The sequence below is a fragment of the Mus musculus genome, chromosome 7, assembly GCF_000001635.26.
Source record: "Mus musculus strain C57BL/6J chromosome 7, GRCm38.p6 C57BL/6J".
NCBI classification, from domain to species: Eukaryota; Metazoa; Chordata; class Mammalia; order Rodentia; family Muridae; genus Mus; species Mus musculus.
Genome location: NC_000073.6, coordinates 46240268 through 46258962, shown reverse-complemented (window position 1 = coordinate 46258962; position 18695 = coordinate 46240268). Strand labels below are relative to the sequence as shown.

Genomic DNA, 18695 nt, shown 5'->3' with positions numbered 1-18695 from the left:
TATTCTGTATGTCACTGAAAGGCAAGTGGGAAACCAACTCAGCTCAGAAAACTACCACAGGCCTGTCAGAGAAACAGAGAGAGTCCAAGGCCAGCCTAAGTCACCTTGGTCTTTGAGGCAAGACCCTGCCTTAAAGTGGAAAAAAAAATTTTAAGGGCCAGGGCTTTGTAAAGGGTCAGCCCTTGCCTAGCACGTATGGATAAGGTCATAGGTTCTGTTCAACCATCACAGTAGGCAGGGGCAGGGGACAGTAAATGAGCTGATAGTCCCTGGGCCTTGGGTTCTCCATTTTGAAAATGAATGCCACTTAGGACACCCGCCCGTACATACCTCTCCCACAGGAAGACATCTGCATCCTATTCATTCATAGATTCCCTGAGTATTTGCCATGTACAGGCTGCACTACACTGGGCAAGTGCATTCTCACGCTCAAGAGTGCAAATTTATGTGGAACGGAGACATTAAATAAGTAAGTACAGCAGTGGCTACTATAAGCAGGGATAGGGTACCAGCAAAGCACACAAAAGAACAGAGAGGTTGCTGCAGAGGCAGGAAAGGCTGTCCCCGTCCCAGGGAACATGACAAGAGTGAAGAGTCATGCTGACAGCAAAGCCTTGGTACTGCTGTGTTCTGCTCATAACAGTGGACTATCCTAGAGCTAACTCTGTTGCTCAGCCCTCACTATGCTCAAATGCCACATCTAAGCATGGCTGTAAATAGTGGCGCCATTTTGTAGATCAGAAAACTGAGGCACAAAAGGTGACATTTGGCAGGGCCATGTGAGAACTGTGACCTGTCTTTGTCATGCTTTCTTATATGTTTCCTGTCCCATTTCTCCAAGATTACTGCTAGACTCTCCCGAGTCTCATTATTGCGTTTAGATAATGGACTTAGAAACCCACAGCAGTAGAGATGTAAGTTGACATTAGAGCAACATTTCTTTTTGGCTCTCCGAGTTGATAAAAGGGAAATATATGTATAACCTGCATGTATCTGCATAACCAATGAACATGTATGTCTACCAGCATTTCTATATATCATATATAGAGATATATAGAACTATATCTAAAAACAGGTAAAGATTTGGGTAGTCATGAAAGTCCCCCCAAAGCCTCTAAGATAGCTCATTAAATGTAAACAGGGAGGGTGGTAATGTCTACTACCTTGATTTGTACTTATTAGCTGCTGTACAGAAAGTCAAAGTTCAGCCCACTGGGTATACACGTCGTCCTGGGTACCACCACCACCTCTGTGACTGTGCCCAGCACACTCCACCCTGACCATTCCAGTGCCATTGTTTTCTGGCACAATCAACCCTCGGGGTGAGCTTCCTCCTTGTTTTTGTGTCTATCTTTACAGGGACACCTTTAGGTTAAATGCCAAGTGGCTTCCCTCCTTTTCTGCTAACGTTCAGGACTATTTCCTCTGCTACTCTACTCTCCTTTACACCTCGGATCATGTAGTATGTCATGCCAAGTGACCTGCCTGTAAGCTGTGAACACCTGAAAGGGCATTGGGTGTGACTCCTCTATGTAGCCCTTTCTGTGCTCAGTCCTGAACCCGCAGGAGTAGGACTTCCATAGGTTCATCGTGTAATTAGAATCAAAAGCAGGAACCCTGTCTTGGGGCAGAAAAAAAAGCTTGCAATCAAGAAGCACCGTCCAGCAACTAGACAGGCTTAGGTTGGATAGCTGCCTATCTGGGATGTGGTAGAGAGAAGGCTGAGCAAGGCACCCTGGGGCCCCACGGTTCTCATGTGCTCTGGGGCTCTTGAGCCGCATGAATGGGAGAAGTGGGAGCTGCTCTGCCTTTCTGTCACCCCTCTTTGTTCCCACATTCAAGATGCAACAGAAGTGACCATCTTGGAAGACAGTCCCCTGCGTGGAGAACAGCTGAGAAGGGACTATGACAGAGAAAGAAAAGAGGTCACTCAATGTGGGACGGTGAAAGGCAGCCTGTTTTGGTTGAGCGAGGCTTGCTCCGGAGACCCAGTAGAAAACTCTACAAGGGGTGGAACAGTGAGCCACGTTCCCAGAGGCAGGTGCCTGACACCACAGAGCCCCCAACTTCATAATTCTGTGACTACCAGTCATGCAGACAAACCCCCAAGCTCCTGACATTCTAGCTAGACTCCACCCTCACAGTTACCTGACAATAGCCAGGTATGCTCCTCCCCACAGCTACCCTGCAACTACAAGACAGCCCAGACCACTATAAAAGGGGCTGCTTGGCCCCTCCTCTCTCTCTTGAGCTCCTACCTTTCTTTTTTTTGTTTTGTTTTTTGTTTGTTTTTGTTTGGGTTTTTGTTTGTTTGTTTGTTTTTTGTTTTTTGTTTTTTGAGATAGGGTTTCTCTGTGTAGCCCTGGCTGTCCTGGAACTCACTTTGTAGACCAGGCTGACCTTGAACTCAGAAATCCACCTGCCTCTGCCTCCCAAGTGCTGGGATTAAAGGCGTGCACCCCCACGCCCAGCAGCTCTCACCTTTCTTATTCTCATCTCTAGCTCTCCTTTTCCCTCTCCCTTCCCCCCTTTCTCCACGTGGCCATGGCCGGCCTCTCTCTTTTTACCTTCTCTCTCTCTCTCTCTCTCTCTGCCTTTCTACAATAAAGTTCTAAAAACCATAGACCATCACTGTTCATCAAGGCCCTCCGTGCTTGAACGCTGGAATAGGCTTTCCCCTAAAGAGCTGCATATAACCTCCTGCCAGAAGGACTTTCTGTGCTCCAGCCACAGACCGAACCAAGGACTCTCACCCACATAGGAACCACCCAGTACCCCCTCTCTCCCTGCCCTCTCCTCTCTTTGGCTTTGGGGATGACCAAGCTACCCCTGGAGCCCCCACTTTGTTCTCAGCTCTTCCGTGACATACAGCGGAGTCTGGGATGTTTGAGAATGAGAACCTGTTATCTCTGGCCTCCGTGAGGCCCCGAGACCTCAGACTGCCCCTTGTTCACCCTCCTGCCGACTGGGTCCATGGCTTCACACAGCCAGACACCCACCAGGGGCTGCATGGAGAACACACAGCCATCCTCTGCATCCACCTGCCCAGAGCACCAGAACTCTGGCGGGATGCGGGTTCTCTCCCACCCCCTTTATTCCCCAGTACCTGCTGCCCCACAGCTCAGAGCAAAAGAAGAAAGCCAGCCTCTGCCTCATCCACCGTTCCCAGACTGTGTCCCCAGACCTAGCTGGGGTCTGCTCACATTCAAAGTCCTAGAGTCTGGGGCTGGAGCAGAGTAGACATGCAGGGTGGGCCTGGCATCCTGGCTGGGCATAAAGTGCTGGTTCTACGCTGCAGAAAGGAGCTTGGGCACAGCCCACACCAGGGCCTCAGCATAGTCAGTCCAGGGACAATACAGTCTCCACTGAGACAGACAAATGCACACCTGACCTACAGCCAGTGTCTCTGCATTGTTCTCAGGTGACTGGCACAGCTCAGGGGTCACCTCCTGATCCCCTTTGCCCCTGCTACCAATGCCCAGGTAAAAGGAAAAGTCTTCCCACCCTGCCCCATCCACACCCCCCACAGTGGGTCTTGGGTCTGCTTGCCTGTCTGGCCCACTAAGCTATGAGGTCTGACAGACAAAGCAATGTCAGAGCTCAGCACAGCTTCTGCCCCCAACAGAATCTGATGAATTTGATGAATGAATTGATCGAGTAGGCCTTCCAGACATAGAAAAAGACAAACAAACAAAGCATAGAAAGCTAAGTAGAGTTAGACCGGCTCTAGAGACTCAGGCAGCAGAGGGCCTGGGCTTGAACTGTTTCTGGAACCAGTTCTGTGTCCCAGGAAGAGACAACAGCTGAGACATGGGAAGACCCTGATCTGTGGGAGGCTTGTTTGAACATGGAGACCCACCCAGCCTTACCAGGCCACACGGGGCGTTCTGCAGCGTCACTGTAAATGTGCCTGAGGAACGGCTCTTGGCGAGGATGTACTGACACGTGGCAGGGAATGTGTACCGGCGTCCATCAAAGGTCGTGAAGTGAATGTCACCAGTCACTGAGCACTCAGCTGAGGGAAAGAAGGCAGCTTGCTCATGGAAGCTTCCTGAGCAAGCTAACGAGCTTCCCTTGCGGGACTGTTCCCCTCCCCCGCTGGGGACTGTCTCAGCCTTGCAGATCCAAGTCTAAGGCAGGACCTAGGCTCTGCCCTCTGGAATTGGTTAGGCTAGGGTACCTTTTTTTTTGAAAGCCTGCTCAGGGCCAAACTTGACACAGCCCCACCAGAGTGTCCCTCGGAGGAGACACCGGGGACCTGGTGTCAGTGCGGTCCCCCAAGTTCTGGCAGGAGATGGACAGAACCAGAGCAACAGAACAAAGAGGAGTCAGGTTTAGCCCCTTGGATCAAATGCCCCTGAGTTAGCATGGCCCCAGGGTGTCCCTGCTCCAAACCTAGGAGACCTGGAGATGAGGGGAGGGTCCGAGTGAGGGTCAGATGTACCTGGACAGACGGAAGAGCTGCACACCCACTTCCCTGCTGTGCACGTACTGAAACACAGAGATCACAAAGGTGGCCTCAATGCCCAGACACTGTCCCAGGCCCCAGCCCGCAGAGTCCAATTTCTAAAGTGGATGGTAGAAATCTCTCCCCCTCCCCCATAGATCTAATGACATCCCCTTGGAGCTCAAAGAGGTAAGTGAGCAACCCTTGCTTGTCCAGGGTTCCTCAACCCCAGGCATGCAGCCTGACAGGAAGCTCTGACCTTCCCAGGCCCCTCCCTCCAGGCAGGGGACACAGACCAGGCATTGCAGTCTTCTGTCACCACAGAGCCAGGCGGGTGCAGGGTTCCATGGAATTCACAGGGACACTCAGCTGGTGACATGCAGCCTCCATCCTCAAAGATCAGCCCTAGGGTGACAGCAAAGACCCACTCACCACTGCCTCTGCTCACAAGCCCCTATGGTGGATGCCTGAACTCTTAGATAAAGGTCCCCATACTCAGAGCCATTTCTCTACTGAGCCCACTTTCTTCCTTTCTTTAATTGTATATTTTCTTTATTTACATTTAAAATGTTTTTCCCTTCCCCAATATTCCCCTGGAGGCCCTCTATCCCATCCCTCCTCCCCCTGCTTCTATGAGGGTGCTCACCCACCGACCCACTCTCACTTCCCTGCCCTAGCATTCCCCTACACTGGGGCATTGAGCCTTCCCAGGACCAAGAACCTCTCCTCCCAGTGATGCCCAACAAGGCCATCCTCTGCTACATACGCAGCTGGAGCCATGGGTCCCTCTGTGTGTACTCTTTGGTTAGTGGTTTAGTCCCTGGGAGCTCTAGGGGGTCTGGTTGGTTCATATTGTTGTTCTTCATATGGGGTTGCAAACCCCTTCAGTTCCTTCAGTCCTTTCTCTAACTGCTCCATTGGGGACCCAATGCTCAGTCCAGTGGTTGGCTGCGAGCATCCTCATCTGTATTGGTCAGGCTCTGGCAGAGCCTCTCAGGAGACAGCCGCATCAGGCTGCTGGCAGCATGCGCTTCTTGCTGAGTTCACTTTCAAACTCTCCTCTAAATCCTGGCTCAGGCAGGGCACCAACCCCCTTCTGGGCAGACTTTACTCCATGTATCACCCCAAAATTGCACACCACCTCTCAAACCCTGCCATTCTGTCTCCACTGCCTCCGGAGACCTTTCCTGGCTTCCCTACATTGCACGAATCCCCAGAGCTCTTCTTTTCTGACTCCCTGAGCCGGCCTTCACCTCACCGTAGCTTGGGCTGGAGTGTCACATCCCTCAAAGCAGGCTCTGTTGCTTAAAATCAAAGCCTGTCACTTTGCTTTGTTGAGACAGGGTCCCATGGGTCTCAGGATGGCCTTGAACTCTTAGATAACAAAGGATGATCTTGAATGCCTGACTCTCCGGCCTTCCCCTCGCCAGTGCTAGTGCTACAGGTGTGCGTCACCACGCCCCGCTCAGGCAGCGCTGGGGAGGAAGCTAGGGCTTTGCCCAGGCTAAACAAGCACTCTACAGATTGTAAAGCTCTGGTCAGCTCCAGCTTTACAGTTTCCGATCTCACCCTTCCACCCAGTCAAGTTACTCATGCATCATAAACACGTCATCGGATATAGGACAACACAACTGTGGATGGATGCTTAATCAAAATCATGTGCAGGGATGTGGATGGATGGCTTGTCTTCACCTGGAAAGCTCAGTCCAAAGGAAGGCAGATGGCTTGATGACCCAAACTGTGGAGACGCCAAGCTCTGCCCTCGTCCTCACCTCCCTTAAGCCTGTCATTTACTTATTGGCTTCACTGTTTGTCCCCTCATTCACTCCACAAGCAGGTATCCTCTGAGCTCCGATTCCCTCGTATCCATGCCAGGCCAGGGAGACACATTTAGGCCACTACCAACCCCCACTCTCCCCACAACCAACCATTGGGGCAGTAGCAGCCATCCACACAGGTGATCTCACTGTCTACACATGAAGCACGGGATTGGCAGGAAGCCGGACAGCAAGCAATACACTCGTTATAGATGAAGGCCTTCTCTTTGCAGTGCACAGCTTGGAAGGAAAGGAGGGAGGGAGGGAGGGAGGTTATGGTCTATTTGTTTGGCCAACACCCACCTCACCCCAGGTCCTGGAATGGGAATGAGAGGGCTCTCATTTCCCAGACCCTCCAGTCCCAGTTGGAGTATTTGGTGTCCAAGAGACTGGTGAACTCAGGTCGGGGTACTCTGAGACTTTCACCTCACTTGATGGCCCCAGACCCATCCCTCAGGCTCAGTCTTACTTCTCCCATCTGTTATAAGGATGGAACCTCAGAAGTTAAGGTTCTGACAGCTGTGGCTCTGAGTGGGCAGGACTGGCTACCCACAGCCCACATCAGAACTCATCTGAACCCCCTCCCTGCCTGCCTCCACCTTGAACCTACTGCATTGTGAGAGTTGGGTCCTCCAGCCCTGCAGAGGGCGCCCTGCCTGTGCACATGCCCGGGCATATTCCATCAGTGCTCGGCACCAAGTGGCTTCATCGCCTCCTGATCTGTACAAGGATATTGCATGTGAGAAAGTCTGGCCTGTCACCAATTGCCACCATCCCATAGACCAGGTGATTGAAAACCTTCCAAATAATAGTTCCTCATGGTGTAATGACCCCCCCCAACCATAAAATTATTTTTGTTACTACTTCATAACTGTAATTTTGTTACTGTTATAAATCATAATGTAAATATCTGTGTTTTCTGATGATCTTAGGCCACTCCTGTGAAAGGGTGGTTTGAACCCCAGAGAGCCGCAACCTTCAGCTTGAGAACTGTTGCTGTAAACACTCTCAGAATGTCAGAGCACCCTCCTCTAGGAAGGTATCCTGCTACACAGAGTCTCAAAGCAGGACACCTAGGTTCCAGCCCTAGTATCATTGCCAAATTGCTGTGTGACCCCGAGGGAGTTGAGTTCCATCTCTGAGCCTCGGTTAAATGGGACAGCTGAAACCCATCTTGGCAAATAAGAATTTTAGAGCTTTGGCAAGCAGTTCTATAATGACCACGTATTGTCCAGCTTGTTGGCCCACATCCTGATCCCTTATCCCAATATTGGAAGACGCTCCCTACAGCCCACCACCTAGCTGCCCACTTACTGGCAGAGGTCACTGGTACAGCTGGCTGCGAAGGGCAGAGGGCTGACATAAGCATGGCAGGTGTCGAAAGGAGGCCTCAACAGTACTTCACACCGCTCATACACACCCTGCATGGGGCAGAGGCAGGAGCTGGGCTGGGAGGACAGCAGGCTCTGATTCACCATCCCACAGGGAACCCCAACTTAAGCAAAAGGAAGGCAGAGGATAAAGGGAAGGGGCCATGGGTATGTACCATCCAGGGCCCTGTGACCAATAGCTCTCTACTGGGGAGGGGGGTTCTCCCCAGGACACAGACCTGCATGGATGCTGGGCTCTGCTGCAGGCATGGTGGGCGAGGCAGGGAAGTAGTCACAGGTCCTGGAGGGCTGTTGGGGACCTGCTCCTGCCAGCTGTGTACAAACTCCCCTACATCATCAGTCACCTTCCCTGCAGGGAAAACTGGTATCATGATGAGGTGGGTGGGCAGCAGGGCTGAGGGCTCTGAGGCAGAGGCAGGAGATAAGGGAGAGCCATTTGGCAGGAGCCAGCCTCCAGCGCTCCCACCCTACGCTGGGTTCCCAACTGAGCCAGTCTCTTGGAAAAGCCGTCTCATCAAAAAGATACGAATGTCCTACGCCTGTACTGTCTCACAGCTACTCCACACTCAATAGAGGCAGCATGGTATAGTGGAGGGGACCAGTGTGCAGGTTTGAACAAGTGCCTACACCCATCTCAGCCTCAGTTTCCCCACCTGCAGAAAAGAGAACTAAGCCCCGAGGAGGAGGCTGCAAAGAACTATAGCTGTAAAGTGTTCAGCGCATGGCGGGTACTCAAAGGGCCGCCCACCGCCAAGCTTTCTGCCAGGGCCATCATGATGTGCCCTGAGCTTCACCTGTAGTTCTCATCCACATGTCAATCAGAGACTTCGGCTCCAGCCTGGCCCTTTCTCTTCCCGGCTTTCTCTTACCCTCTGACTCCCCACTTCCCGTGGAAACCTTGTGGGATCAAACCCACCTAGCCAAGTGTGCAGTGGATCTGCACACAGCCCCAGTTTAAATTCTCATCATGAATACTTCACAATTAAGAGGACTGAGGTCCAGAACATGGCTGAGAACATGCCTAACGTGACAGAGTTTTGCAAGCGAGCCCTTGTCTCCCATTGGGTTTTTACTACCATGGCCATGATGTCAGAGGTCTGCACAGAGCAATCCTGACCAATCTCCATCCCTAGCAAAATATCCCACAAGGCACCTTCCCTCAGACTCACCGTAACTGGTCACCAGGTCATCCTGAGGGTCAGCATTGTTGTTCCCACACAGCCCATGGGTCCAGCCCAGAAACTCAGGGCTCATCTTGATGTAAATGGCTGAGATACCATCCCAGGCCAGGGTGAAGGCTGACGGATGCCTCGCGATGACGTAACCAGCCAGCTGCTGCAGCTGCACACCCCCCACCACCTGCGGCAGCTGGACCCTGAGAGCAAAGCCCAGGGATGCAGAGTGTCCACACAACTCCCACGGGTCCTGGTCTTTTTTTTTACCACAGGGACAGCCAGCCACCCCTACCCAGTGACATGAGTTCTTTAAGTTCTCATCCTCCAAGTTTCCAGAATACCTAAGTGCATCAAAGTGCATGGGGATTCTTTTATTTTCAGGGGGCTTTCAAAATCATTGGCAGGGATAAATCTTGAGAGTCAATCCATCAGCTCCCAGCTGGCGGGAGAGAGCCGATAACGTCTAAGAGGGACTTCGTTTTACTGTGAACAGGACGAATGGAAAGGAAGGGGAGAGGGGTGGACAGGAGACTGAGAACAGAGAGGAGCCCTCCTCCACCTGCCCTGCCTCTATTTTGCAGCCACAGGGTCCTGCTCAGCTGACAATAAGAGAAACCAAAGTTCAGCCAGCTGTAGGTCTGAACTCCTAGAAGTCCCTGATTGACCCCTATGACAACTGTCATCCAAAATGACCCTCCAACCTCAGAAAAAGATAAAGATGTGTCTGTTCAGAGAAACTGTGTGTGAGCTTAGGGAAAGGGTTTCTAGTGGGGAACTCCAGTTTCTAGAAAATTTTACTGTTTTTCTAAACAGTAGGAAATCCACTAGGTCTAATAGTTGCAGAGAATCAGAAGGCGTTCATCCATCGCCAGTACCCACAGGCTAGACACACAGGCCAGGTTTGTGTTTCTGCCCCAAGGTAGAAGACACTGTCTGTCCCCAGTTATCAATTCCCGTTCAGCTTGACAGGGACAGAGATCCCTGACCTCACATCAGGGAGGGGAAGGACATAGTTACCTTACACCTCCATGGGTGACTTCCTTGGCCAGGCAGATCTCACGTTCACCTGAGAGGAAGAGGCTGACAGACCTCGGGCAGGTGTAGTGGGCAGAGCCACACTGTGGGTCATTGTGCACCTGATTGGGGGTGGACAGAGCAAGGTGTTCAGAGGGACATCTGCAGCAACTGCCACAGGCCACCCTGAGCTTCAGTCCACCAGTGTGGGATGATCGTGTGGCCCCATGTGCTGAACGCTTTTCCTCCATGACCTTTCTCCAACACGGCAGCAGGGGAAGAGCTAGGACTGCCTGCATTTCATGATTGTCTGAGGAACGGAGGGAAGGGACAACAGTCACATGATCACAAGACTGGGAGTAGCAAGGATGGGATTCTGACCTAGATACAAATGGGTTGGATTGCAGAGCCCTTTCCAGACCACTGGGCCATCTCCAAGTTCCATCAAATTAAAGGGCCAGGTGTGCACTCACCTTCCATCACACAGGTGTGCGAACCCAGACACGCCCAGACACACCAAGACACATCCTCACAGACACTTTCAGCAGACACACTCTATATCCTACACACTCACAGGATGCAGAAACTAGCCCTGTCCTGTGCGCATACACGTGCGCGCACACACACACACACACACACACACACACACACACACACACCTCCTATGCTGCTTGTTACATGTGCATCTTCTCCACCATTCAAGAACTCAGACATTAAGGGCCATAGAGGTTGGGGCAGGTTTCTAATGCTTAGAAAAAATATTTTCAAATGTCACCTGCCAAGAGTGGAAACAGTCTCCAGGAGCCAGCTTTCCACTCTACTACCCTTAGACGTGGCGGACCAAGCTGAAGCCCCTTGGACTAGAAGAAGAAATCATGAAAGCCACCTTTGCCCTCAGTTAATGTTTCTCAAGCATTGTTTTTGTTCAAATGATGTCTTACAATGTAGCCCTGGCTGGCCAGGAACTCACTATGTGGAGCGAGGTAGCCTCAAACTCAAAGAGATCTTCCTGCCTCTGTCTATCAACTCCTCTGTTTTGGGATTCAAGGTGTGTGCCACCATACCTCTAACAGTCAAGATCAAGTGTTTCTGACCATGACTCACAGAGAGAAATGCCATATGCAAACAAAACAAAATTCTTCTACATCTTAATATTAATGAGGACTTGTGTGTGTGTGTGTGTGTGTGTGTGTGTGTGTGTGTGTGTGTGTGTTTATTCTCTCCTTTGCTGAGGCAGGGTGTGACTCACTCCATTGATTTCATAACTCACTCATATGGCATCTCATCCAACCATGTAATTGTAACATGCCTGTTGTGAAAATGACACACTGCTCCAAGGAATGAGAGACCAGGGAGTAGGAGGTGGTGACACTAGTCATGACATCTAGGGCATCATGACCTTCACTCTATGCCTGAGGCAGAAGGATCACAGCCAGCCAGGAGAGGTGACCCCGAGTAAGCACTAAATTCCCCAACCCTATCCTCTCCACTGTAACCCACGACTGACCGAGTCACCACCTGGCAGAAGTGCCCACCACATCTGCTGGTCAGAGTCTCACATGGCATTCAGGTGTGCGACACTCATCTAGGTTCAGGGAATAAACCCAAAGACATGGTCTAGCCAAGAGAGGTCCGGTGTGGGAAAGGAAACCCATCAGGAAACAAGCCTTGTTAGACACGTGGTTACCCACAGAGTGTCTCCCCTGTGGCTTGGGATGTCAAGAGACATAGGAAAGCCTGAAGAGAAAGGAACTGTTCCAAAGGCCATCCAGGATTCCCATGATCCTCTCTGAGGCACCATACTTTTCTTTAACATGAGCGTTCCTCCTTCTCAAATGCCTTCTGTCACCCCACCCCCATGTGCCTTGGCTAGCTCCAATGAGTTTCCCCTTCTATCTCAATAGATATCACCTCCTATGTGAAACCTCTTGTCATCACTGTCCTTCACAATAGGCCACATCAGGTTTCCAGGACACTGCCTTTTAGTCTTTGACATTTTGCCACCTCAGCTCTCTGAGTCACACTTGAAATAACTCATGTCATTTGCTGTGGTTTCTCTATTAAAACAAAGGTACTGTGGACAAAGACCAGTCTGTACTGTTGTCCTAAGAGCCTCTGCACTATGAAACATCATACTCAGAAAAAGAGCACAGTATGTGTCATAAGAGAAATGGCCAGTGGCAGCAAGGGGCAGCAAGGAGCAGCCAGGAACAGTCAGGGACAGTCAGGGACAGTCAGGGGCAGCCAGGGGCAGTCAGAGGCAGTCAGAGGCAGTCAGGGGGCAGCCAGGTGCAGCCAGGATGACTGGGTAATCAGGGGCTTAGAGACGATGGCTCTTTCTTGGAACACAGTCCTTGAGCAGGAACTGGGGAAAGTGGAAAGGGGAGGTTCCAGGTTCCAATCCCCGGAGGCTCCCAGGTCCTGATGGAGCCTGCATAGACCAGCAGGACAGGAGAGAGGAGGCCTCACCTGGATGGAAAAACTCTGACCCTCGGGTTCGTGGTGTCCCACCAGCGTGTAGCTGCCCTTTCCAGAAAAGTAGTAGTACAGGCCGTCAAACGTCTCCACGTGGTGCTGCCCCCAGGTCCGGCAGATGCTGTCCCGCTCAGGACCTACATTATACACTGAGACAGGACAAAGTGAGCCTAGATCTGTATGGGCACCGTGCTGGAGGCTGATGGGTTCCAGATCTTGCAGGGCCAACCCGGTGGTCTTGGTCCTAAAGCTTTTCTGCACCCGCAGTCCCTCCTGGGGCTGGAGAGACCAGACCTACCCAACTGGCAACGGGGTCCAGTGGCATTGAAGCGCCTGCAGTCACAGAGAGCTGGGTGCACACACTCACCCCCATTGAAGCAGGAGAACAAGTCTGCAAGAAAGACACAGAGATGTTCCCCATGGCACCATTCCAGCAGAGGCAAGACACATACCTCCTCCCGGAAGGTGTTAAGAAGTAAAGGCCTTGCCCTAGACAGATAGCCTGACGTGGGCCACATGGGGTCCATGGGGACACAACACAGTCCCTTTTCTGATGGGGATTCAGGGTGCGGTCTTGGAGCTTCAGCCTTCAGTATGCATGAAGTGGCCCCAAGGGCACTTGACCTGGGACTTCCAGTCTGTAAGTTTAGCTCTTGGCTAGCAAGCAAGAGAGCTAGATCAAGAATGTGAAGCCTTTGGTGGGTGGGAGGGGAAAGGGAGACTGTTTTGAGATACTCAAGCATCCACTGTTTAAGGAGAAGAGGCCAAAATATGAATCGGGATTGGTGTGAGAACATAGGCGAGAATGAGCAAATGAGAAGACAGAGTGTGGCAAGGGGAGTCACGGACAGGACAGACATGGGACTCTGATGGGGGCCCGCACAGACACAGGACATGGGACTAGGTCACAGACAGAAAAAGGGGGATGAGAAGGCCTTAGATCTAAGGGAGGTAAAGAGAGAATTAACCACAGGAATTAGCACACTGAAGGATCATCCCACTGGAAGTAGGAAGCAAGACCAGAAAGAGTATGAGGTCGGAGGAGGAGTCAGCCATCTTGTGAGGCAGCAAACTCACGAATCAGACAATGTGAGCAGGAGCCGGGACACAAGGATGTGACCAGGATACGGTGAGGCTATGCAAATCAAGCTGGGGAAGGTAGGAAGAGACTCCAGGCACCGGAAGGGGCTCACAAGTGGTACCCTGGCAGGCTCTCTGTAGGCCACACTCTCCTACGCATAGCCACAGAGAGGGCGCAACTTACACGACGGTGCACACTTGGCGCGATGGAGCCGTCTTTCCCACGAAGACATGGCCGATGCGGCTAAGGCTTCAGCCTCCTTTTAGGAACAGAGAACAATTAGTTCTGTGCACTGGGCTATCTGGCTCCACGTCCTCTTTCCTCTACACCTAAACATGCCGAAGATGAAGCCTGGCTCCCAGCAGAGGTCTCTCAAGAAAAGGCAGGTCCAGCCAAGCTTGCCACCCCTCCTTGGTACGTGAAGCCTGACTTCGTGCTCGCCAGACCTCAAACCATCTCCTTCTTGCGTCATGAGAAAGCCTTGACCCATCATTTTCCAGTTTTCTGTGTTCTTGCCCCACTTTGGCCCCTGGATCCTGGGATCTCCCCAGAAATTCTTACCTAGCCCCAGGAATCCGGTGTCCCCATGGGGAATGGGAAGGAGCAGAGGGGACACTTGCCACCCTCCTCCCATGGTCCCTGGACAGCTTCTGATTAAGCTTAGCCTTTGTAAATGTACGTATCATGCCACCTCAGATATGGCCCCTGAGACCTTGCTGTGGTCTGAAGACAACCAGAGCTGCAAAGCAACAGGACCATTTTCTGGAAAATTCTTGGTTTTACGGTATTGATATTTAGCCACAGACTTGAGTACCTGAGCCTTCTGCCTCTACTCCCAAGTGTTGCAGCTCTGGGTGTACCACCACCCCGGGTTTGGAGAAGTCTTTAAATTCTGTCCAAATAATTAGTCTTCAGGGCCAACCAGGGTTTGCAATCATTCTTATGTCATGAACGCCTTTAACAATCTAGCCAAGCCTGTGGTGGCACCTTCTCAGAAAAGCGTTTATAAATACATAAGATGTAAGACTACAAAGGAAACTAGTTGTAATGTAAACATGAAAATGTTTTATTTATGTGTGCTTGGGTAAAATTATACTTCTTTAGTAACATATAAAATAAGACCCGCCAGCAAGTCTCTTCACTGACAAGATTGTGTAAGAGCAGCAAACATCAATGACATCTGCTGGTGCTAAGAAACGCCCCTGACTTCCCTCGGTGATTGGCACTGCTAATACGCTTGTGGTTATAGCAGCAATAATCGAAAGTATACTGGATCTCCCTTGGTGTCTCAAATAACAAGGATATTTTTTTTCCTCAGCCTAGTTCATGACCTCCTGGTTATAGTTCTAGTCCTCTGGAGAATACCCGAGCTCTGCAGAGGCAGGGGGATCTCTGTGAGTATATAGTAAGACCTTGTCACAAGGTGGGGGTAGGGAGAGAGGGAGGGAGGAGGGGAAGGGAGGGGAAGGGAGGGGAAGGGAGGGGAAGGGAGGGGAAGGGAGGGGAAGGGACAGGGAGGGGAAGGGAGGAGAAGGGGAAGGGAAAGGAGGGGGAGGGAGGAGGAGGGGAGGGGAGGGGAAGGGAAGTTAGCTTGGCTTCTAGCCTGGGACCTGCCCCCACTTTCTTAGACCAAGCATTCTGGATAGAAGCCCTCAAAGCATCCACAGTATGTGGGCCTCGGTCTCCCTCCAGTCACTGTAAAAGAAGACCACTGACAGCCCTTTTAACTCTATGGAGTAATGGGTGGTGTCTGCCCATGTCACCTGGTCTAGACGCTCAGGACCTCTGTTGGTTAGTCTTATGTCAACTTGACACAAGCAGGAGTCATGTCGGAAAGAGACTCTCAACTGAGAAAAATGCCCCCATAAGATTTGCCTGTAGGCAAGCCTGTGAGGGAATTTTTGATTGATGAATGATGTGGGAGTGCCCAGCTCACTGGGGGGAGAGCCACCTTTGGGCAAATGCTCTTGGATGGCATAAAAAAGCAGACTGAGAAAGCCATGGGCACCCTCTATGGCTTCTGCATGACTTCCTGCCTTGACTTCCCTCCGCGCTGGGCTGTGGCCTGAGAACTGTAGATTAAATAAACCCTTACCTCCCCAAGTTGCTTTTGGTCTCTTATCTCAGCTTTTAGAACCCCAACTAACACAGGACCTTCTCACTGGAAAAGGGCAAGGCTGCCTAACCAGGAAACCAGCAAGGGTGTAAGAGTCTTTCTCTCCATGGAAATGTAGGAATTTCTAGAGTCCTGTGGGCAGAGGGGAAGGTCTGGCTCCATCAGCATGTTGGTCTACCTGTTCCTTATAGGTCCCATTAAGTCAGCTTCCCTGACTATGAAGAGAATGCCCTTTCACCTTTCCACTCAAACTGAGTAGACCTCTGACCCTGAATCCTGAAGATCAGGACAATGAGAGGAAAGTCAGGCTGGGGGGCTCGGTGGGGACCATGCTCACCTCCGCCCATCCTGGGCTTCTGCACCTAGCTTTGAAGGGCAGATAGCAGGGACATGTTTTTACAGTATAAATTATCACTCCTAACTCCCTGACACAAGGACTCTCCTGAGCTGATTATCAGGCTGGACACAGCTGAGGCTCAAGCCTCCCGAGAGAACATTGCCAGAGGCCGGCTGGTGTGTAAAGTGTCCGTGGTTGTAGAAGAAAGAAGACAGTGTAAGACAGGATTAGACAGTGAATCTGAGTCATCCAATCCAGAGATCAACCAAGTTTGGCCAACGGAGAAAACGGATTTTCAGTCCCTCTCACAAAAGCAGAGGATCCCAGGAGGGTGGGCCCCAGGGGATGGTCAGGAGTCAGGGGGCCCAGGGGGTGGTCAGGAGTCACTTTGTGTGTGTGTGTGGGTGTGTGAGTGTGGGTGTGGGTGTGTGAGTGTGTATGTGTGTGTCTGAGCATGTATGTGTGTGTGAGTGTGTGAGTGTGTACATGTGTGTCTGAGCAAGTATGTATGTGTGAGTGTCTGAGCATGGATGTGTGTATTGTGTGTCTGAACAAGTATGTGTGTGTGAGTGTGTGTGTATTGTGTGTCTGAACAAGTGTGTGTGTGTATTGTGTGTCTGAACAAGTATGTGTGTTTGAGTGTGTGTATGTGAGCGTGTATGTATGTGTGTGTGTGAGTGTGTGAGTATGTATTGTGTGTCTGAGCAAGTATGTGTGTATGAGTATGTGTGTGAGTGTGTATGTATGAGTGGGTATGTGTGAGTGCATATGTGCATGTGTCTGAGCATATATATCTATGTATCTGAGCGTGTGTGTGTGTGTGAGAGAGAGAGAGAGAGTGTGTGTGTGTGCACGCGCGTATGATAGTGTCTGTGTGCACTTGTGAGAGTGTGCAGGTCAGAGGACAATCTTAAGTACTCTTCCTCAGGCCCCACCCACACTACCCAGATCTGCCTCTCAGAGTAGCCTTCCTGTGGCAGTGCATAGGGTACAGAGAGGGCCTTTGATAGGATTTCCAGCTTCACAAGTAAGACTGAGAAGAGAATTCCACTCTCCTAAGCCCTCACCTGCCTGCTCTCCTCTGGGCTGGGGAGGACTCAGCTTTCTCCTGAAAGGGGAGATGCCTGCCTCTCCTAAAAAGAAATACTAGGGACCCAAGAGACTAGAAAAATGGGGACAGAGGGATGTCATGAATTTACACACTCAGACACGCACCAGAGTGTTCGCTCCTCTCCACATGACCCCTGAGAAAATCTTCTATTATCTCAGGCCCAGAGGAAGTCCCTTGCCTGGGGACATGCCCTTCTGCCCCACCCCCACCCCCGGGCATCTCTTACCTGGCCTTCCATAACTGTTGTGACATCCTCCACTGCAAGGGACATCTCCTGGTATGTGTGGCTAGATGAGAAATGAGCTTGGCATATGTAAGGAGTTAGGAGCGGCCTTGCTTCCACTCACCCCAAAGCCCAGCCCTCCCGATACACTAAGCTCCTGGGTTCTTGTGTGCATGAAGGGACCATGGGTGAGGCAGTGACTTACCTGGGCTCAGGAGCAGGCTCCTGTTGCAGCTCTGCACTGATTTTCCATGTGAGTGCTGAGGCTAGGGAGGGACCATATTCTCCACACCAGGTAAGACCCCCTTTGCTGGGGGCTCCCACTGTATTCTCCCACTGGGCACCCACCCCACCCTCACCCCAACCCACCCCCATTTTCTGAAGCCCTTTCTTTCTCCAGCTCTCGGGACCCTTCCAGAGAAGGTTTCCTTCCTTCCACCCCTTGGACCTTTGGACCTCAGTTGTCTCTAGTTCTCCATCTCTTCTCAACTACCTTATCTGGGTCCCAGGCCTGGCTGTCTAGATGTCTTCCTCCCCTCTCACAGGTCTCTGCCCTTTCTCACACACCTTCTTTCTCTTCTCTACAACCCGGCCCAGACCTGTTCGCTTAAACATTTTCCCAGCCCCAGATTCCCCCGGTTCATAACCCGTCTCACCCTGGTGCTGCACCTCTGCAGTGGACTCAACCCTAAGTAGACAAAAGCAAGAGAGAAGAAGCAAGCATCGTCTGGGCATGCGGGCTCCCATCAGGGTGCCAGGCAATCAGAGAGCCTGGCCCAGGGCTCTGCTCCTAGGTGGGTCACACCTCCACTGGTGGCTGCAATCCTGGGCAATCTTGCCCTCTCCCTTAGGCCCTCCTCTCAGGCTCTTGACTCCTCCCCAGGCTAGGGTGACAGGCCTGCCCAGCTCATTACCATAAGTTGAGAACCAGGCTACAGACCAGTCTTTGTCCTTCTATGCCTTTGTAACTACCCTTCCCCAGGGAAGGCCTCTGGGGGAGCAATGAGACAAGCTGGGCAGACTCCAATTCCCTCACCTGGGTCCTAGAAGCCCCTTCCACTGGAGAGCAGACATTTCACTACTTGCCTCTCTCCTTTTACAGAGGCCCACTCCTCCGAGGCCTGGGAAGAGCCACTCAGCAGTTAGAGACTGGGCTCAATCTGCAGAGAGGTTGTCTGTGTGTCCATAGCCCCCCACCCCCTGGCTTCATCTGGGCCCCAAGTCCCCATCCTCTGTTCAGTAAGAGCTTGGATGGGCAAGGCCTTAGTCCACAGTCTTGCCGGGAAATACTGTGTGAAGGACCAAGATGCTTGGCTGTTCCCATCAAAGCCAGAGTGGTGACAAGTTGGGTTTTATGAACAAGAGGTACTTCCAGGAAGAACGGGCTTCTCACAAGCCCCAGGGTAGGGCTAGAACTTGGGATGCACACATTCATTTAGCAGATTTGTTGAGAGTCTGTTTTGTGCCACCTACTGTTCTAAACATATGGTGGGCAAGCTGGCCTCTCG

At 51.6% G+C, this 18695-nt stretch overlaps 1 protein-coding gene across 2 annotated transcripts in view; it reads right to left on the bottom strand.

Annotated features, from left to right (window-relative positions):
- Otog (otogelin) overlaps positions 1–17976 on the bottom strand; it is a 70448-nt gene extending 52472 nt beyond the window's left edge. The window contains exons 1-15 of one of the 2 annotated variants that reach the window (NM_013624.2): positions 17844–17976; positions 17393–17453; positions 17191–17251; positions 13584–13659; positions 12618–12710; positions 12314–12468; positions 9848–9966; positions 8825–9030; positions 7874–8004; positions 7579–7685; positions 6875–6984; positions 6376–6504; positions 4744–4852; positions 4445–4491; positions 3870–4015 (exon numbers count right to left, since the gene is read on the bottom strand). In NM_013624.2, the coding sequence (NP_038652.2) occupies positions 3870–4015; positions 4445–4491; positions 4744–4852; positions 6376–6504; positions 6875–6984; positions 7579–7685; positions 7874–8004; positions 8825–9030; positions 9848–9966; positions 12314–12468; positions 12618–12710; positions 13584–13659; positions 17191–17251; positions 17393–17453; positions 17844–17934 (1641 nt within the window). In that variant the 5' untranslated portion in view covers positions 17935–17976. Of the gene's footprint in view, positions 1–3869; positions 4016–4444; positions 4492–4743; positions 4853–6375; positions 6505–6874; positions 6985–7578; positions 7686–7873; positions 8005–8824; positions 9031–9847; positions 9967–12313; positions 12469–12617; positions 12711–13583; positions 13660–17190; positions 17252–17392; positions 17563–17843 lie in introns of those variants that run through there. The other variant, XM_017322025.1, reaches the window with a different exon arrangement.
- Between the last annotated feature and the right edge of the window lie 719 nt (positions 17977–18695).